The 14,673-nt window shown below is 42.2% G+C and overlaps 1 protein-coding gene across 1 annotated transcript in view; it reads left to right on the top strand.

The window, feature by feature from the left end:
• MXD4 (MAX dimerization protein 4) overlaps positions 1-14,571 on the top strand; it is a 30,785-nt gene extending 16,214 nt beyond the window's left edge. Inside the window, exons 4-6 of the mRNA XM_026034180.1 lie at positions 9,579-9,693; positions 12,500-12,659; positions 13,631-14,571. Coding sequence (XP_025889965.1) covers positions 9,579-9,693; positions 12,500-12,659; positions 13,631-13,779 — 424 coding nt within the window. The 3' untranslated portion in view covers positions 13,780-14,571. The remainder of the gene's footprint in view (positions 1-9,578; positions 9,694-12,499; positions 12,660-13,630) is intronic.
• The last annotated feature ends 102 nt before the right edge of the window (positions 14,572-14,673 follow it).

Here is a 14,673-nt window from a genome sequence, read left to right as displayed (position 1 = left end):
GCGATTCCACACTTTATCACCTCAAAATGAATCGTGTTCATATCCTACTCAACTGCATCATCCTCTGGCACAAAGACAGTCAGCTTTGTCCTCTTTGGTGGAAAAGGAAATAGAATGTAAGTTAAAGTATAAACAAACCCTCTCTGTGCTGTGGCAAGCTCAACCTAAACTTTGAGATAAGGCTGCCAGATATCTGCAGCTCCTCTGGCACCAGAGCCTGTCAGTGGGGAAAAATCTGTGCAAGTTTTACTGAAAGTTTAGTTCACATGGCTGTAAGAGTATCCAGTGCAGTCCTGGAATAGACCATATTTGATTACAGTCACTGTATTTAATTATTCCCCTAAATTTGCTTTTGTATACACTGACACTAATGAAGGAATTTGAGACAGATAGCAAGACATTTGGGGACAAGTAGTCTTAATACTTCAGGGTAATTTCTTTCCCTTTGGGATGTTTCCCTGGGAGACTTTGGCCAGAATCCTGCTGTCTGTGGCAGGAACAGGAGGGCATCCCAGCAGTCTTGGCCTCCTGCTGGATTTATCCACATCTCAAGCATCTAGAGCAGTAACAGGCAGCAATATCCACGGCCTCCTTCCCTCCAGGCCCAGTCAGCTTTGCTTACACAAGCTCAGGCTGCTGCTGTTAGATTCTTACTCTTAAGATGGCTGTGAAGCTTTGGTAGATGCAGGTGTTGAGGAATTACTAGGAAAAGCAAAAGAAGCAAGAAATGGCATTGAACATCAATTTCTGGTATTTAATTTGCTAGTCAGAGCTTAAAACCTTTTACTTCTGAGAACCAGAAAGTGATTGTTTAGGTGCCAGGTAGAGATACAGTGGCCCTAGCACTGATTAATTTTTAAAACTCTTCTATGATTTGCTGTGGTTGCGTTTGGCATATCATACCTTTGATCCCAAGTGCAATTCTTACAGCATTTGATTATCTAGAGATGCCCCTTAGTTAATTTGGCTCCTTAACATTTACTTTGAATTTGGGTATGGAGACGGACAGTAGAAGTGCAATCACTGCTATCCAGTGTTCCAGGTGCAGTAGTCTCACATGCTCCACGTAAGTGCATGCAGGGAAAGGCTGTGTTTAATTCAGGCTTTTGCCCTCAGAAGTCCTGTCACTTGGTGTGTGAGGGCAATGCTTATTTTTAGGCATTTACCTAAAACAATTCAGCTTGACTTGCCTTGTCATTAATATGGTATCACATGTTTGTTTAAAAAATACCTTGGATGCATTTCTCCCCTGATACGACGTATGCATCAAATAAGTCAATGTAAAGGAGGCTTAAAATAGGCAGGACGGGCCTGTGAGGGCGCTGCGCTCGCCTGGCCCGGGCTGCTCTCGGCTCCTCCAGGCTTCTCTGAGCACTCGAGTCACTCCCCCCCTTTTTTTAAAGATCCTTCCTGTTGGCAGCTGTCCTGAGACACGATGTTCTCGCTTAGCATTTTGATGTGGGGAAGCAGGCTGATAATTAAAGCCGGTTTCAAGCCATGAGCTGATTCGTAAGCAGTAACTTGCTCTGGGGTGTGTTGCCTGTTGATAACTGGAGCCGCGCGCTGCCTCGTGCCCCCATGGGTGTCCCCGGGTCCGCTTGCTGCCAGGCTCAATGCACCCCTTCAAACCCCCTCCTGGTGACTTGTTCATTTGGGGAAACTTACTTTTATCACCCTGTTCCCCTCTGAACCTGGTACAAACACGTTGTCATCGTGCAAAAGCAGTTCTCTTCAGCCTGTGCTCAACAAATTACTCCAAATACTGTGACAGACAGTGGATAAGACAAATAGGTTTGTAGTTGTGCAATATATATAACTAAATATGTGTGTACCTAAGGGTAACTTCAAGTGAGAAGTCACTTATTGATACCTGAGAATTAACTTATTGATACCTGAATAGTCTGATTCTGCAGTGGAGCTTTCCTACCTCATTTGGGCTCTTGTTATTCTGAGGTAACAAACAAAATCTAATCTAACTTTTTACTGAGAGCCAGTAAAAGAGAAATGTGAAGAATCTGATTTAGGGGGATTAATAAACTGCACTGTTTGCATTTTAATGCACAGAAAAAAAAATGAAGCTGAATGCATCAAATATTTAATGCCTTTATTAAAATGGCACATATTTTCTAAACACTTTTTCCAAGTGTGCACATAACGTTTTCCATGGGTTGTGTGTGCTCCCACACGGCACTGTTGTTCGTGCCCTTTTATTAGGTAGGTACTAAATGGTGCAGAGCTTGTTGTGCTCTGTGATGCCTCTCTTGCTGCTGCTCAGAAGCACTTATGAGGTAAATGTGAAAAGATAATCAGTAGGTAACGGGGCTAAAAATAGTTAACATTTGCAGCAGAAATTCCTTTTTTTGTAGCTGTTAGAATTGCTCACATTTGTTTGACATTGACTTTAACATTTAAAACACAGAAAATTCTGCTCTCTCTATATAAGTATAACCTGAGGGCTGCAATACTGAGATCTAGTTTGGAATCTCCATTTTTTTTCTTCGAAGAGGAAAAAAATCCATGCAAGGGTGAATATTTACTGTGGGGAATTCCAGGTGTTTCAACAGTGTTTGATTTCTAGTGTCTCAGATTCTTGCCAGGGCAAATTTACTGGGCTCTGGTCAAAGGAGGGGCAGCCTGTCCATAAATCAGAGATGGTCGCCATCCAGCAAAGAGGAATAGTGCCAAGTCCCCATTGCATTTCCTAGTGATGCTTTTAGGACTAAATTCTGACTGCAAATTTACAAGAAGCATATATAAAATTTTGCATCTTTCTGTCATCTGTCTCCTAGACCCAGTTTCGACACCTTCGTGGTCCCTTCACGGCTGCTGTTGAAATAAGAGCAAATTAAGGCAAGAGGAGGGCTGAAGCTGGGGAAAGCAGCTGGGCCGAGCCTGGCTGCAGGGAAGGGGGAGATCCGATCTTTCCAGCTAGTTACCTCCCTGGCTGTGCTGTGAGGTTCGTTTGAGAGGCCTGCATGAGATATTGGGCACAGGTTTAAAAATGCGATTTGGGAACAAGCCTCCCATGCATCTTCGCCCACACCTCATACTTCGGGAACATGTTTGTTCTTAGTAAACACAAAAGGTGCATCTGACATAGAGCCCTGCTGCTCGATTTGTTTTCTCCTTGTATAATAAAAAAAAAAAAAAAAAAAAAAAGCCAAGAGGTCTCCTGTAAAGGCAGCCTTGGATTTTCTGCTTTTGGCCCTGGGGCACTGGGCTGTGAGCAGATATTCCACACACCTCGTGGCAATCGCAGTGCTCGAGTGCTGGATGCCCTGCCACGGAACAGTGCTTCAGAACTGAGGGGTTTTCTTCCCTCTCCACTGCAGTCAGTTTGTTGTGTAGCTGAAATAGATGGTGCAGCTTGAGTATGAGTTAGAGCCTCCTTTGAGAAGGTATTATTTATTATGTAATTTTTATTATGCTATATATTATACTCTTGGAGAATAAAGGTATTGAGACTGAGATAAGTATGGGAAAGATGGGATTTAAAACTTTAATGAAGGTTATTCGTTGTATTTAATCAGTTTCCTAAGATCGCAAAATTCTGTCTGGACCATTAATTAATTGCTTTGTTTGAAACCATTTTTGATATGATTGAATTTGTTTGATTTTAGAGGATTGACATCTAATATATAATCTCTTTGAATGCCTTTGTAAGCAAATATATTCCGGTACCAAATCTTTGATGGCTTACAGAAAGCCCTGTAGAGCTATAAATAGAGCATTTTTGATACTTCTTTTAGGGAACAGTGTTAGCTTGATGAAGAGTGAGGCACTTTTTTTAGGCAGACTGATAGTTGCACGCATACCTGCATTGTAGATACGAACATGCTATTCAAGAGTATGCAGTATATATAAAATAATATGAAAGCTTTCATATTCAGTGCCTCTGTTCAGTACCATTTTCCATCAGAACTGTCACCGCTCAGTGTGTGACTAAGCATGAAACACGAAGCTGCAGCCACGGAGAGGCTCCCGACGTGGGGAACCAGGTAAGAGGCAGCTGCCGGGCAGGCAGCTCCTGCCTGGGATTTTAACCTTAGTGACAGGTGAATCTGCAAGTCCCCGTGGGGAAGTTTGTGCTGCTGGTCTGCATTTTTTAAAAACCTAAGAATAATGATAAGAATGTAAATAAGCTGTCTGCATTCATTATGGCCCCTGTGTGTCATGCAGGATGTGGAGCTGCTCTGTTTGTAGTGCTCCCTGTACGCAGGGAGCTGCATTTTGTAAATACAACTGTGAACAGTCTGCAAGTGGCAGCAAGGGCAGGCACTGACTGCAGTGAACGTGGGCATTCTGTGCTGAATTTCAGAACCAGTGGGGAGGCAACATCTGCTTTTTTTAGAGAGGAAAAAACAAACACAACTTATTTCAGGGGTCTATGACCTAGAGTTATGGGCTCAGCCCAGAACTCTGGTTCAGAATGTGCTTCGAGAACACTTGGTTCCAGAAGGGAATTTTTGGCTAGAGGCTCTTCTGCCACATTGGTGGCCCAGATGGCATCGTCACTTAGCAGCAACGAGCCAGCAGCAGTGGCTCTGCACTTGAACCTTAGTGCATTGGCTTCGTTCATTGCACAGCACCTGAGCTGGGAGACATTAAATGCGAGGGAAAAGTAAAACGGAGGAGAAGGAATTCACATGACTGGCAACCTTGTCCCAGTTGTAGCAGTATTGCCTCTTTAAGTTTCGTTTCCAATACTTTTGTTCGTCTTACCTGTAATAGTTTTTAACTCTGTGAAGCAGAAGGTTTATTTGTATTAAAAATTCATTGTGCTTTCCATGTGAAGAAGGACAGAGCTGGGTCTTACAATAGAGTTTAATTTTTTCATTGAAATCATTAAAACATAAAGACGATTTTGTAATTTTGGTACTTGTTTCAAATATATCCGTTGTTCAAATATATCTTTTCACAGTGCAGCACCTAATTATGTTTTCAGTGTATTTGACCTACAGATACCCTTTCCAGAACATCATGAAGAATTAGTAGATCAGGCAATTGATTTAAGAATATTTTAACCTCCTGTTCACCCAGTTTTAGTAGACTCATTTGGAACATTTGAAATATGGATAGATGCTCAACTATGAAAGCATTTTTAGCATTGAAAGCATCTGCGGAAAGACCAGTTTAGGCCTTCTGTTGAGACAGGTGTTTCGTGCCAGTACCCATGTCACACGTATGGTGAGGAGACGGGCACGTTGGAACATGGGTGGTGAAGTGATGCGGAGTAGACAAGTGGCTGCAAGTGTACAAGTTGTTCTTCTAACTTGGGAAGGCTGTGGCCTGAGCGTGTAGGATATGCAAGATAAGTACAGTCATGAATTCACTTTATATCTCATGGGTCTTAAGTCTTGCCCGTCATGGTAAGAGAAGGAGATGGGCATTGCCATTCTGGTGCTGAAGACCCTTTGTGACAGTCATGCCTGGCAGCCAGCAGCAGAGCAGCAACTGGTTATGGTTGTGGTTATCAACTGGGGCTGCTTATGGCCTTGAGAGCAGCCTGGAGGAAACGCTTATCCTGCGCTCCCATGCAGGGAGCATGTGGAAAGCTCCCAACAGCAGGTGGGCGGCTTGTGACTGACGGGCATTCCCGGTGTGGATGCCAGGGCTTCACGTGAACAGGGTGGGATTCTTCTCCGAATCCCCACTTGCTGTCCTGAACATCAGCAGCCATTTAATTTCATGTGCGTCTGGTTGGGGCATGCTGTGCTTAGGGTGACACAGCCCTGGAACAGACTGCCCAGGGAGCTTGTGGAGTCTCCTTCTCTGGAGATCTTCCAAACCCGCTTGGACGCAGCTTTGTGCCACGTGCTCTAGATGACCCTGTGTGTGCAGGGAGGTTGAACTAGATCACCTCTAAAGGTCCCTACCAACCTTAAGGATTCTATGATTTTTTTGTGGGTAACTTGTTCCAGTGCTGCGTTGCCTCCCCCAATAAAAACATATTTCCTTGTGTCCAATCTGAACTTCCTTATTCAAGGCCACTGCCTCACATTATGTTTTCAGGCCCTTCTGAGAACTATTTTGCACCTGTTGCAACTGTTAATTAATTCATTGGAGTTAATGTAGTTTCCTTAGAGTGAATATTGTCCAGTGTGAAGAGTGAGCTTTATTTTTTCCTCTGAATCTTAAGGTTCCATTTCTTCATGTAGTAAAAATGGATCCTTGCATCTATGATTTCATACCTGTTGGTCTCTATTTAACAGATTCATTTAAAACAATTTTGAAATTGTTTAAGAGTCAAAGACTTGGGTTTATTTTTGCATAAGGGTCTTTCTGGAGAAGTGGTGAACTGTAGCTCCTTTGGCCAGCATTACCTCCTGCATTTTTATAGTCCTGCAGTGGTCTTCAGGCGAGCTTGTTTTTGGATGTCCTTGTACTGGAGAGGAGTTTCCTCACCGGGCTGCAGCAGCTTGGTTCTGTACCCTGTACCAGGAGGCAGAAGGCGCTTGAGGCAGGTTTGGACTTCCCAGCAGAGCCTGCTGCTCCCTCAGAACCTGTGGTTCAGGATCCACTTTGCTGTCACTTTTGAAATGCGTGACAGGCATTGCCCACTGCCCCTTTCGTGGGTGCAAAACCAGCTTCAGGGCCTTGCAGCTGGTCGCCGTTACACTGGTTGTCAGCAAGTCCCTTCCTCCTTTATGTGGAAAGGATGAACCACCCAATGCTTCCAAACATAGCCACATACAGGGGATATTTATCAAATTTTTGGTGTTAATAACTCGTTTTTATTAAACATCAGAGTGGCTGTAACACAGATTTATAGGGCGATATTGTGAGCTCCTGTATGTGAAAGCCCAGTGTGTGGAACATCTGAGATGGCTTTATCTGCCAGCGGGGAAGGAAGCGCGGCCGGCGGGTGGGAGCCAGGTCGCGCATCCCGCCTCGGGCCCGGGGAGCGGGCGAGAGCGGCCTCGCTGCCCTGCGGGACCGGGGCGCGGGATTGAGCGCTGCTTTGCATCCATCCCTGATCAGATCAGCCGGTCGCAGCAGCGAGGGGAGTTTCTGGGGAGCGCGGCGCACACGCGGCCTGCGCGGGCCCTGCCGGCCCCTCAGAGCGGCGCCCGGCTCGCCCGCTCTCCGGGCGGCGTTTGTGGGGGGCGCCGCTCCGCGCCGAGGCCCACGGGGGCGGCTTGTCGCTTCCCTGTGGTAAAACGTGGCAGCCTGTCCCGGGAGAAGCTCCAGTCCGTGTTCTGCTGCTCCGAGATGTTAAACTAACTCGCCTGAAAAGTTCTCTCATGTGCCTACATCCTTTTTCTTAGGGCTCGTGAATTGAAAACCGCGTTTCAGGTTTTTTTCTATAATCATAACAATTACGATGACTTGTCTTTTTTCATGTTTGCAATCTGTGTTGTGTGATGTGAATTAGCCACGTAAATGGACCCGTGTGGATGTAGAGATGTGCGAACCACTGCTTTGAATCCTCTCGCCATAGTTTCATGGGTGCTGAGTAAAGGAATGGCAAAGTCCCAATGTAAAAAGGATAAGGGTAGAACAGGCCTTTCACCTAGTGTGTTTATTACATTTAGTGCTGTTAATTATTAGTGCTGAGAAGAATTGAAAGCAAATTCTTATCATTTAGCTTTTAAAAACTAAAAATTGAAAATTTTTAAATATTGATGAATTAAAATAGTCTTATCCCCTTCAGTCATGTGTTCTGCATGGCTGTGCTGTAAAGTACTGCTTGGTTTGCACACAACATGAAAATATTAATGCTTTAAAATAAAACACAGCTGCAGTGCACTGGAACCTGGTAATATTCCTGTGAATTCTCCAGCTGATGGTAATGAAGTATGGAAAACGGTATTTGGTTCCCTGCAGCAAGCAGACTTTCTTCAAACATTAACAGAAGGCACATAAATTGAATATGTAGTCTAGTTTTATTAATGTTTCTCAGGATTAACATCAGAAACACCTCAGATTAAGAGATTATCAGTTCTGTTTATTCTTTATAATGCTTTTAATGACTGTAAGCATATTGATTATTGCATGTTAATGTATTTAGCTTTCTGTTTTACTGCTTAGAAACTGTTCTGCTCCTCTTCCTTGCCATATCCTGCTTTACCCTCAGTCTCCGCTTTCTGTCAGCTGTCTAAATAGAGTCGCATCCAAGTTGTGCTGAGTGACGTGGATGATTGCGTGCATGTTTAGAGGCCATTTAAAAAAACAAAAAGATTAATTGAATTTAGTCCTCGAAGCCAAATTATTTAAATACAAAATCAGCCAGATAGCTACTAGAAACTACAGATGCAGAGATTTACCTGTTTTCTGTATTCCAGTAGTCCCTAATGCTGGTGCTTCACCTTTAGGATCTGCTTAAAAGACCAATGTCCCTGTTTAAGTCAGCCAGCCAAGCACCCCTTTGCAGCTAGATGGGGCTGCTCATCTGAATTTACCCCAGACCTTTTTGGTGATGACTTAAAAAGAGATTATTAGGATGAGAGCTTTGTACTGAAAAGCAAACCCTAGGCCTGAACAAAGAATATTGGCAATTTCTCTTGAGACTCACATTTTGAGGCAAACTTCTTTTTTCCAAGTGGTTTAAGAATAAATTTACAGAAATTCTCTTTGAATTCATACCTAATATATTGCTGATTTATAGGCAGTCACAGCCAAACTTGCGAGTGTGTAGTCATAGCTTTACTGCACTGCCTTTTAATTAGATTTTATTTTGCTTTGTTCCCCCCCCATTAAATCCTAGGTTTCACGTTATACTAATAATTCCAATTATATATCTGTAATCTGCCATTCTGTGTGTATTAGATTATCTTAAGTTGCATTTCAAAGACAGATATTGAACTGGTTGTTCTGCAGTGGCTGCTCAGAATGAAAAAAAAAAGTTCCTTCTTGACCAGAAGCCTGTAATTTCCTGCAAAGTCTGTTTGCAGGAATAGACTATTTTAGAATATTAGAATTTAGTGTAAATTTAGACTATTTTGCAGGAAGAGAATATATTTGCAAGAACAGAGTATTACACATCTTGCTCTTGTTTTTTGTATCTATTCCATTGTAAAAAAAAAAAAAATTAAGTAATTTCCTGTGGATTCCCCTTCAATATTAGGCATAAAAGTAGGAGGGATTTTGTTTTGATTTTAATTGTAGAATTATATTCACAGAATCTTCTTTTGTTTGTCACAGTTTTGGGTAGGTGATATTAACTGTTTCATAGACTGTTCTGTCTCTTGCCAGCTTCTCTCCCAAAGAAGCATCAAATGCCTTAAACCTGATAAGGAAGGATCGCTTTGTAGCAATACCCCTTTTCCACCTTATCCAACCTGGGTCAGTTTATTCTCCCTCTCTCAACATACTCCTCCTTTTCTATAGGATGGGGATAACCAGACTGAGCAAACAGCATCAAAATATAGGTATGAAAATATTGCATAAAGGTGCCAAGTAGTATGACTGTATTTCAAGTGACCTTTTGGTCTGAAACTTTGCCAAAGGGAGGGGAAAGGAAGCCACTGTTGAATCAAGTTCTGCACCGAGATCCTGCAAACAGATGGTGTTTGCATTTAGGATGTGCTATTTGAGGGTAACTTTACTACAACACTCTTCATTTTTAATAATTTCAGGCGGGCTAAGCTCCGGCTATATTTGGAACAGCTAAAACAGCTTGTGCCTCTCGGGCCAGACAGCACCAGACACACCACTCTAAGTCTGTTGAAAAGAGCTAAGATGCATATCAAGGTAAATACATTCCTCCGTATTTTTGTTTCTTTTAAGGCAGAATCTTCCAAAATGTGTATCCATTGAGAGGAAATTGCTTCTCATGCAAAGTACTTATCTATATGTCCAACCCTCTAGATATATTGGCCTTATTTAATGCATGTATCTCAGCCACGGTACCAAGTTTGAGTTTTGAAATTTACCTTGCAATCTCAGACATATAAAATGCTGGTGATTTCTGCTTAGTTATTAATAGTTTACATTATATTTTATAAAACAACCTTGATACTCATATAATGTATTTTATTTGTATATTTATATATTTATTTTTTAAAGATTGAGCAAGCTAGCACTGTCCAGCATTGATTTCAAGGTAAAAAGGCAGATCTATTCATGATTGAAGTAGCTAATGGAGCCAAAGGGATAATAGCTGTTAGTTTTTCCCATCCTTACATATTGATGACTAGATCTTGGAGTGTTTGACAGTCATTTAAAAGAAACCAGGAATAAAATGAAGTATCCTGATAGTTACCACTTTGCCTTGCATGTTTCATTCGTGTAGCACCAAGCTGAAAAAAGAACCAACCAACCAATCCACCCTCGTCCCAGCCACCAAAAACAGTGACCTGTGACTGAGCAGCAGCTTGGGCTGCACAGGTGGAACAGAGGGAATTCACCCCGGGGCCTCCTCTCTCCCTGAGATACCCTTGCTCCCATTTCCTGTTCTGGAGTTTCAGGGGAGGGGGTTAGGTATGGAAAGGGCACAAGTGAGTACTTAAATGTAAAAGTTAAAAAACAACAAGTTTCTGCTGCAGTGTCCAGACTGTAATTATTCATCTGGCCTTTTTTCAATGTTCTAGGAAAATAGATCAAGAAAAATGAAGTGTCAAGAGAGGTTGAACACTGCCAGTAATCTTGGAATATTTTTGAAAACAGCCTGCTGTTGTGCAGCATGAAGTTGTCATTGCAATTGCAGGAATGGTATAATTCGTATGGAACATTAGAGATGAACTGAATCAAAACCATTCTTGTCGATACACTTATTGTAAACTACCTCGTCAGCTCTTGTAAAGACATTTACTCCAGCTGGGCAACCCCTGTTTCTGCCATTTGAGATTTTGGCCTCTTGTTTATAGTTCAGGCTAGGATGCATGAGGGGCACTTGCATGTAGCTTTTGTCTTGGGCTGCCCCACTCTCGTGGGCTATTCGAGATACTGTTTTTACAAGTAGAAAGTGTGAAAGATAAGCAGAGTAGCTACCATTTCAGCTCCTGATTGAAGAAAAAAAGGGGAAAAAAAGGTAGTCCATTGTGCACCGTATCAAGTATTTAGTTTTTGGAAAATGAAGCAGAAGTTTAGTTTTGGTTTTAAGGTTTTAACTGAACCTGCCCTGCGTGTACTCTAGGACAAAAATAAAATGAGAAAAAAAAAAAAAAAAAGATGAAATCTGTTCAGTCAGGTATATTTGGTTGGTGAGTATGGATGTGCCAACCCCTTTTCTCATTACAGCCCTGTATATCCATGTTCAGTTCATAGCTGACTGATGCACTGCCTTGGTGAGGGCTTAAAATGAGGCTACCGAGCTTAGTTTGCACTCAGCCTGGAAAGCCAGTATTTCACAAGACGAATATTCCTGCAGGCAGGAAGCAAAATCTGTGCAGTCGCTTGGCGTGTGGCTCCTCTAGAAAATGGAGCACAGGTTCATTCAGACAGCAGGGAGGAGCTGACGGCGACTGTGTCCACTGCCAGTAAATCTCTTGGAATTCGGTGGACATGTAAGCACAGTTCAGAGAAATTTGGTCTTTCTTGCAACTGCTTTTGCTGCCAGAACCTGTAATTTGCTCAAAAAAAAAAAAAAAAAAAAAAAAAAAAAGTCCTTTTAACTGCAGTGATTTTTGCTTTTTACTTCCTGTTGGTGAATCTGTTATATTATACATGATATTTTCTGCCCCTGTGATATGTTGCTGGAAATGGCTGTCAGTGATTTGGAAAAGGGTTCAGTTGAAATCTTAAAAGTTGTTGTTTCTATTACCTTTGTATCAACAGTGCAGCACATTTTACAGGGAATGAGTAGTCTTATTTTTTTCCAAAATTAATATCCCCTTTAATTCGGGCTGCAGGGGAAATTGCAGGCAGACAGTGCAAGGATCTTTTCACAGGGTATTTACTGAGAAAGCCTGAGCTAATACCACTGATTTTGTAGGAGGTTGCCATGGAATTATAATATTTGCTCCAGATAAATTTTAGGAGAGAAAAGTACAGGAACAAAGCAAATTGTCAGCAAACACTCTCTACTTCCATAAGTAATACTGTGATACTGCTAATAAAGCTTTAATGATAAATGGTAAAAATATCCACCTTAGCCTATAGCATGAAAGTGGGCATTCAGTAGACTCCTAGTTGTTTCTTTGTGGGCATGTCCCTTATTTCACCTGAAGAAGCTTTACATTTCCGCAGAAGCAGGAGCTGTTTTCACTGTTAGTGCTGTTACCACTGTGGCTGTTAACCACTGTTGCTTGGGGAAATGCTTGAAATGTTCTCTATAACCAAGGCCAGAGTAATTCAGTCTTAGCTAAGGAACTGTCCTAGTGGCAGGAAAATCTCAAATGGTTCCTGGTTTTGGCATTTATGTATTTTATTACGAGATGAATTAAATTCTGATGTAGCCAGCTTAAATTCTACTGAATTCCATAGAGCTCTGTCAGTGGAGATTTTGCCCCATCACCAATTCCTGCTTTAAAAGTAGTATGTATGAAAAAAATCTTATACTACTTGTGCTTGAACATGAGTAAAAACTGTTGGCCTATTAATTTTCTCTCTCTTTAAGAAATTGGAAGAACAGGACCGAAAAGCTCTAAATATTAAAGAACAATTACAGCGGGAGCACCGCTACCTCAAACGCAGACTGGAGCAGCTATCCGTGCAGGGCATGGAGCGGATCCGCACCGACAGCATGGGATCAACAATATCCACTGATTCCGAACAAGGTAACTGAACAAGCCTTTCCAAAGGGAAGTGCAAGAGCAGGAAGCAAAAGGGAAGTAGGGAAGGAAGAAAATACAAAATTACTATTTAGAACTGACACTTTCAGCAAAACCCAGACAAAATTGTTCCAATTTGCAACGTGCAGCATGAAAACTTGCTGCATCTTCCTTCATTTTCTTTGCAAAGACATTCTTTTTTTCTAATCAGTTTTGACTTTTATACAGCTATTTATACTGTGTGTGTTTGCCAGTTTTCTAAACAATTACCATTTCATTTACAGAATTTCAAATGTAATGGTAAGACTGGCATAATATTTTTGTCTTGGGAAAAGAAGATGTCTTAATTTGTGTGAATAAATTAATCCCACAGTATTTATTGTGAAATTTCCAAATATTTTCTGAATAAACGGAGAGTTTTCTGCTTTTGGTTCCCATTTAACCCAGGGCTTTTCCAGTCCCCATTTCTTAGATTCTTTTTTGCGTTTTTTCTGTAGCAGATAACTCGCGCGCGCTGCTTTTTTTGAGGGTCTGTGGGTGATGAGTTCGGCCACGGCGCGGTGGCTCGGGGACAGGTGGCTGCACCACAGTTGTCACCGCCTGGCACCTGTGTATGTTGGATTGTCGTGAGCCCGGCTACGGATTTGTAGCCTTTGCAGTTTTGCCTTTTTTTTTTTTTTTTTCCTCTTTAGAATTCAGAGCCTGCGCACACGTGGGAACAGTCCTGGGACAGCATTTGGCGTTGCTGTCATGCTGTGTATTTATGGGCATGAGCACAGAAGGGATTTTAATTCTCAAGTGGCCAAAAGGACACTTGCCTTAGTTTGCTCACTTACTCCTCCGTGCTTTATTATTTAAGGAGACATGTATGATTCAGGTTTCCCCTGAACCTCGACCTACGCAGGCAGTGCTGGCCTCTGATCCAGCCCACTGTAACGGCGTTGTTCCTGACAGTTGCCTTCTTGTGCTTTGTTTAGAAGTAGACATTGAAGGAATGGAGTTCACCCCAGGGGAAATGGACAGTATTGGAAGCGCCAGCGACGCCGAAGACCACTACAGTTTGCAAAGCGGTTCGAGCGACGGAGGCTACACACATTCCCGCAGACTGAATGCCAGGCTCTCATAGTGCCTGAGTTACCGCTCCGACTCAGGACCATCTGACTGAAGCACTTATCTATGAAAATTCCAGAGGTGTCAACTGCCACTCTTCCGGGAAACCCCAACCACAGTACTCTGAAATGGAGGTTTCTTACCCACGGTTCCCTGCACTGTAACCACAATATTCGATATTGTAAATCATGGGTTTGCTGCAGAGAACTGTGGCTAGGTACAGTTGTGACTTAAAGCTAGCTTGATGTAGCCATACTGCAAATTGAGGAAAAATAAAAGTACATCATTCCATTCCAGAAGTATTAGATTCAGACTGTTGGAGGCATGTGATGGCGTAAGGAAGGTTGACAGTTCTTTGGTTTTTGCAGGCACACTTTCAGCCATCGAAGAATAAATGGAATCTACAATGTGGTTAGTGATTCAAAGATACAAAAACTAGAACTACTTTTTTCTTGTGGTATTTTTTAAGGAAAAAAACCCCGACATTTTGAACGCTGTATGGCGGGTGGTGTAGTACAAATTCTTTCAGCAGTTGCTTGAGCAAAGCAGACAGATAAATTATCAAATCTCAGATGATGATCTTTAGAAAAGGTCATATTTACAAGTCACTACTGTACTTCAAAATGGGGGAAAAGCCAGCTCTAATAATGACTTCATGTGGGATTATCTCAACTTTCTTTTGCTTTTTTATATTCAATATCCAACCAGCAGCAAATCTGCTGTCCTGTCCATGTTAACAGGACGAGTAGAAGACGACACTGCAGTTTTATCCTGTTACCGTGGAACGGATGATAGTTGAAGCATTTCAGTGTTTTTGTTTGTTTGGGGTTTTTTTGTGTTGTTTGAAGAATACAGAACTCAAGCGATCCAGATTGTGATAGTTAATCTTTCCTTGCAAGGAAGTGAAATT

This window comes from Nothoprocta perdicaria, unplaced genomic scaffold (assembly GCF_003342845.1).
Source record: "Nothoprocta perdicaria isolate Ctin4 unplaced genomic scaffold, notPer1 scaffold_14, whole genome shotgun sequence".
NCBI lineage: Eukaryota > Metazoa > Chordata > Aves > Tinamiformes > Tinamidae > Nothoprocta > Nothoprocta perdicaria.
This window is presented reverse-complemented; position numbering and strand designations above follow the sequence as displayed.